General features: G+C 39.6%; 1 protein-coding gene across 2 annotated transcripts in view; it reads right to left on the reverse strand.

The window, feature by feature from the left end:
- Positions 1-4,855: 4,855 nt before the first annotated feature.
- The window catches only part of Krt28 (keratin 28, type I), a 10,473-nt gene continuing 8,927 nt past the window's right edge, over positions 4,856-6,401 (reverse strand). For both annotated transcript variants that reach the window (XM_013038065.1, XM_013038064.1), the window contains exons 8-10: positions 6,247-6,401; positions 5,264-5,319; positions 4,856-4,998 (exon numbers count right to left, since the gene is read on the reverse strand). In XM_013038065.1, coding sequence (XP_012893519.1) covers positions 4,856-4,998; positions 5,264-5,319; positions 6,247-6,401 — 354 coding nt within the window. The remainder of the gene's footprint in view (positions 4,999-5,263; positions 5,320-6,246) is intronic.

Genomic DNA, 6,401 nt, shown 5'->3' on the forward strand with positions numbered 1-6,401 from the left:
GTTGTCCAAGCTGGCAGTGATGCTCAGGTAGCGAGTGCCCCACTCAGTTGAGTTTGCTTTATATACACATTATTAGGGTGTTTCGTGGTGAACTCTTGCTACTCATAGCAAAATAGGGCTTGCCAGCTCATTGTGAATTATCCATAATTGGGTGATTTTTTTCCCCTTTAATGAGTGTCTTCATCCTCTTGTGTCCACTTCTGTAGGTGGATGGTTCCCTTGGGGTTATTTGTTATCTCTGGTGTGGGGCAGGGTGGAGTATTATCAAGGTTATTATAGGGATGCTTTGCAAATTTGCTATGAGTAACCCTTCCTGTCTTCTAGGCTTTGAGAATGTGAGATTTCTGTAAGAAATTTTTAAAATGTGTGATAGACCAGTTTCTCTTTCCTTTGCCCAAGTCAGTAAACATCGCATTGCTTCAGCTAGTGAAATATCACGCGTATAGTTTTTTTTCTTTAATATCAAACATGTTGAAAATAACTTTCCAGACTATGATTCCAGAGGAAGAAAATCAGGTCATACATGAAAATGGAAGGAATAAATCTTATCTTCTTTGGAGACTTGAAAGTCTTCCCTTGATCTTTATCCTTCCTGAATGATCACTCACTCTGTCTTGGGTTTTTGTCTAAGCTAGGTTGCTAATCAGGTTATGTAAGGGAATTGGTTTCACCTCTCTGGGCCTCAGTTTCCTCAACTGCCATTGAAGAATTTAGATTAGGACTCCTGTGTTCATTCTTCCACTTTGGTTCTGCTACTTCAGAAATATGATGATTGGAGTCACTTATTACTACACATTTGCCTTAATCTTGTTTCTTACATTTAATTTACAGTCTTGGTTGTGTTAGGTACTGATCACTTCAGTTTGACAGTTTCAGGAGTTGCTGTCTGAGAATGCTTCAGCGCTGGTTGTTCCCCTTTTCTCTCCCATTCGTTCCCCCTACACCCTATGTTTTGTTATTCCTTACAGTTTGGGGCTTGGCATGGGATTCTCTTCTTGATTCAGCCCTTACCTTGTTGACTTACTAGTCTCTTTTCCTATGCCTTTCCCCCATTTTTCCTTGCTGTCCTTCCCCCCTATTATTTTTTTTCCTTAAAATTAAGAATAGTGATTTTTAAAATTTGATATGGTGAGTGGAGGAAGTGAATTTATTTCAAGTACTCTGTGTACATGAACCCTTGCATTCCAGATGTATGTTAATTACAAAAAATTCAATCCTACCATTACCATTGGCATTTTGTAATGACATTTTCATGACCTTACTGTCCTGTGGACTTACAATTTGAGTTTAAACCTCCTCAGATTGAGAAACTCCAACCCAATAAGTTCATTTGGAATGGTTTTCAGGTTGGTCATTGATCCATTGTACCCAAGACGACCTTTCTTGGCACCATGGGCCTCTCAAAGTTGTTCCAAAAACATGGAATTAACTAAAATCAGGAGGAAAGCTTGCCTTCTCAGCCTATCTTTTACATCCGTCTTCCTTTGCTCTTGAGTTCTCTCCCCTGAAAATCATCTTGGGTTCCAGGGAGGAACAGGACTGACCAGTAGATAACATCTTCAGGATGAGGAGCTGAGACTACACCCAGGAAAAGGAAAGGTGGAGCCTGGCAGGACAGACCATCCCTCCAATGAGGACAATTACCTGCCATGATAAAGCTGCAGTGTGGCACAGTAGTAATCATCTCCTGGGAACCCCTTGAGTGATGTCAGTGATAACTTAGCCAGAACCCTTCCCAGAACCATATCAGAGATAACCATCAACCAGGCTATATTTTGCCTTGGACTATTTAATTATGACGGCCTCTCTGCACCTCTCCTAGTTCTTCTATTTAAACCCAAAGATCATCTGTCTACTGCAGAGATAGGCTCAAGTTGCACATTTGATCTCCCTTTGTGGTGTGCTCACATCGTTCTCTGCCCTTCATGGTTCCTCATCTCTTTATTTGGCAAGTGTGTGTGTGTGTGTGTGTGTGTCTCTGTGTGTGTGTGAGTGATCAGACCTGACATCATGGAACATCTGAGATTGTCTCTGTGGTCCAGTCAGAAGGAAATGAAGTCACTTTGGCACTACAAAGTATCAAACATGACCAGATCATGGCTTTCTTCCAGAAGTGTAGCCCCCAATGAGGAGAATCTGAGTGAGGGCGCCAGTTGGTCAGGACAGGGTCATGGAGGAAAAAGGTATGTTTGGAAGAACCCCGTACTTGGTTTGATGTTCCCTGTTGCCACCATAAATATTTTTGTTGATTGTATCTTTGGACATTGGTCTTATAAGAGACTTTTATTGGGATCCTGGAGTGTGTAAGGGAGCAGAGGAATATGCGAGATGTTTGTCTGTAGTTGGTTCCACATTACCTCTGAGATACAGAATATAGACAAAGCCCATGTGCACTGCATTCTGGCAGCCCTGTGAGGCAGAGGGTCACCCCAAGTACAAAGTTGGTGTATTGTGACTATCACTAAGCCAGGCTTCTGTTCTGACAACCCCAACAAGCCAGGCTTTCCATGCAAACTAGAACTTACTTCAAATATAGAAGGAAGGTACTGGTGTTTCAATAAATATGAATGACCAAGGTACCCTATCACATGCGGACTTTCTTGTATTAGTCATGTACTTATGCTAATACTATTACTATTATTGCTTTCCAATAGAAAGGTAGCGTAACCTCATAGTTCTTTTCCTTTGAGCCATTTCTTACTCATCAGTAAGCCGAAGGCAGAGAGGGCTGGTAGGATATGCACATGTGAAGTGAAATAAAAGCAACTGAGTTTGTTGTATGCTGTGTCCTCTTATTTGGTAAGAATAAAATACCCATGCTTGTGTGAACTACAAAATATGGATTGTGTAATTCTGGTATTGGATATCTAGGTTAAATGTCCTTATGTTTGAATTTAAAACTGGCATTGAGCAACATATAAAAATGTGTGGTACAAAGCATGTAACAACTTAAAATTTTATTTTTTCCCTTACTGAGAATGACATAGCAACAAAAACCCCCAAACAAACCATAAAACCTAAAATGAAAAGCAAAACCAAACCAACTTCAAAATTCCAAAAACAAAAACAGCCAAAATGCAGGACAAATTGAGAATGTGACTGGAGAAGAGGGAAAAAAGCATAGTATTTTTGTGCCTTTAATAGCATATTTCTTTTTGTTTTTGAAAAGGGGACCTCACACTTTCATTTTCCACTAAATCCCAATTACACTCAGCTAATTAAGTAGCTGGTCCTATGCATTGTAGATTTGGGAGTCATTTCCCCAGGAATTTCTAATGCTTGCTTTATTGGGTGTATTTTGACTTTTTGCTAATATTTGAGTTAATATTACTGTTAATATTTCTTTGAGTCCCTATCTGACTATGGAGTTGTTGGGTAGAATTCCTGCTCTCCCTGGAGCTTTTCATTAGAATCAGGCCGTGTATTTGAGAAATAAAAGAGCTGCTTTCATTTTCTCTTCTACTATCCTAAAATGGAAGGTTAAAATAACCATAATGCTTCTCAATCTTACGAAGTTTTAGTCTCATGAACAGATGCTGGTGGCTTGAATTTGGTTGGCCATGTGTTTTCAGATTTTTTTTTTTCTTTTTTCGTTTGTTGGTTGTGGGGCCTGAACTCTGTGCCTGGGTGCTGTCCCTCAGCTCTTCAGCTCAAGGCTAGCACTCTACCACTTGAGCCACAGCGCCACTTCTGGCCTTTTCTGCTTATGTGATGCTGAGGAATCGAACCCAAGGCCTCATGCATACAAGGTAAGCACTCTGCCACTAAACCACCTTCCCAGCCCAAAGATTTTTCTTTTTGATGGTTGAAAAAATTTAAAAAGAATGATACTTCACGATACATGAAATTGGTTTAAATTCAAATTTTAGTGTCCCTAAATAAAGTTTTGTTGGAACACTGTTGTGCTCATTTGGCTGTTGTTTATGACCGTTTTCTGTTATAATCACTAATCTGAGCAGTTGAAAAAGACATTGAGGCCTGAAAAGCCTAAATGTTTGCTCTCTGAGTCTTCATAGAAAAAGCATCAAAATTCTTCTCTAGGAAAACAAGAAACTCATTAACATGAGGCTCATGTCTGTGGATCTTTCCAGAGATTTTCCTTTAAGTAAGAAACAGTTCCCTGGAAGTATCTAGATTCCCAGCAGGGTTCAAGATAGGCTTTGGTAAAACATTAAACATGTGCCATCTAGTGTTGGGGTTTCTCAGTTGCAGGAGAATTTCTGAACTTTCCTAGATTATTTGCCTGTTTATAGAAATGGTGGGATGTAAAGACAATGCCTAGTGTTTAATGTTTAAATGCCGTGCACTAGTATTTAAAACTGGACTGAAAGCTGGGTGGTGGTGGCTCATGCCTGTAAGCCTAGAAACTCAGGAGGCTGAGATCTGAAATTCAGGGTTTGAAGCTAGCCAGGGAAGGAAAATCTGTGACACTTTCATCTCTACTTATCCACCAAAAAGCCCAAAGTGGAGCTGTGGCTCAAGTACTAGAGTGCTAGCCGTCAGCAAAAAAGCTCAGGAGAGTGCCCACACCCCAAGTTCAAGCCTCAGTACTAGCACCAAGACAAAAACAAAAACAAAAAAATAAAACAAAAAACTCCTTTAGATTGAAATTCAGTTATCAGATTCCATGAGTGTCTTCCTAAGAAACAATACCATAACAAATATTTGTAAGCCATCAGTGAATGGAAATGGGTGCATATCAACTTTTTATTTGAAAACAATATATAACATCTGAGAAAGCAGGTATTTGAGCTAAGAATCTTTTCTTGAAGAGTAGAAAGTGTTTTTATTTGTTCTTAGAGGAATGCAGTTGTGCCGAATCTTTCCCGAGTTATTCCTTCCCCTAAATGGACAGCTAGAAGGGTGTTTTCTTTTCTGTCTTGCCATTTGTCATTTTAGATGTCTTTTCCTCAATAGATTGGATCCTTGATGACAGAACTTTACCACGTTGATCTATCTCTTCCACCACAGTCTTTACCAGTGTGGTTTTGGGCGAATCTAGAAATAAAATACATAGGAATCCATATATTTAGCCTAAAAGATTATGTGACAAAGAATTCTGCTGCTGGCTGTAATATATTACACCTAAAATTGTCTGGGGAGCCAGGATAGATTAATAATAACAGTATGGCACTGCTGGATAAAATTAAAAATTTAGTCAGAACACTTTAGTTAGAATCAGTTATGGTGTGTGGCTATATCATAGCAAGGCCATTAATGTAAAAGCATTTGCTGCAATAGAAATAGAATGGGATTTGATTACCTTTAGGTGGATTCCCTGAGCTATCTGAACCAAAGCCTTTCGATTTGGAGCACGAACTGTAAGAAATAAAAAAGTTTTTTTGTATTTATGTTTATTATTATTATGAGCGCAAGAGAACATTAGACTAAGTGGAATAGACTAAGGTTTTCAAATGCAGGAGCTTGAAGTAATAAAATGTTATCTAAAGAGAAAATAATGGACCATAGGCTAGCCTGAGCAAAAGCATGAGACCCTCTCTGGAAAATAAGTGGACACCAATAAAGGCTGAGTGTGACTCAGGTATCAGAGTGCTAGTGATCACAGGTCCTGGGTAAAGACTTTCAATACTGCAAAGGGGGGGGGGAGGAGAGAGAGAGTGACAGACAGACAGACACAGAGACAAATGGACACAGAGACAAAAGAGACAGAGAGACAGGGGATATTAAAAGAACCCCCCTTTCCATTTGATTTTGAAATTCAAGAGTTTAATATATAGTAATTTATGGATGTATCTAAAGGTTCATATATTATCTTAAGGTACATATATACATACATAAAACAACAAAGTATTTTTTTACCTCCCAGGATCCATCTCTCTCTCTATATCTATGTATATAAAGATGGATATATATAAATGGATATGTATAGATGGACATAGATAGATAGATGGATAGATAGACAGATATAAGTGCTTCTATGGAGTACGTTTATTTCAGAGCAGAAGTAATATAAGGAATGAACTGGAAGCAGGAGAATGCTTGCAGACAGGGCTTCAGAAGATGGTTGAAATCTGCAATGATTAATGTGAGCAATAACCAGGAACTTGAACCATAAGGACTGGCATCATCTAAGACTCTGTGATGTACAAAATGAAGATGAGGTGACTGCATAGGCAAGAGGCAGACATGCTTTAGTGTAGTGGGAAAACAAAAAGTGTTAGCAGTCTGGAAAGATTAGATGCAGGGTAGAGCTGAGGCTCAGGACGTCCATGTGGTCTCACTTACTTTCCATCTCCATCTATCAGGCGGCAGTAGGTCTCAATCTCCTTCTCCAGGTGGGCCTTGATATCCAACAGTTGCTCATGCTCCAGCTTCTGGCCCTCAGTCTCGGTCCTGACCTGGTGCAGCTGCTCCTCCAGGGCCCCGATCTGAGCCTGGAT

This window comes from Dipodomys ordii, unplaced genomic scaffold (genome assembly GCF_000151885.1).
Source record: "Dipodomys ordii isolate 6190 unplaced genomic scaffold, Dord_2.0 Scaffold7, whole genome shotgun sequence".
Classification (NCBI taxonomy): Eukaryota; Metazoa; Chordata; class Mammalia; order Rodentia; family Heteromyidae; genus Dipodomys; species Dipodomys ordii.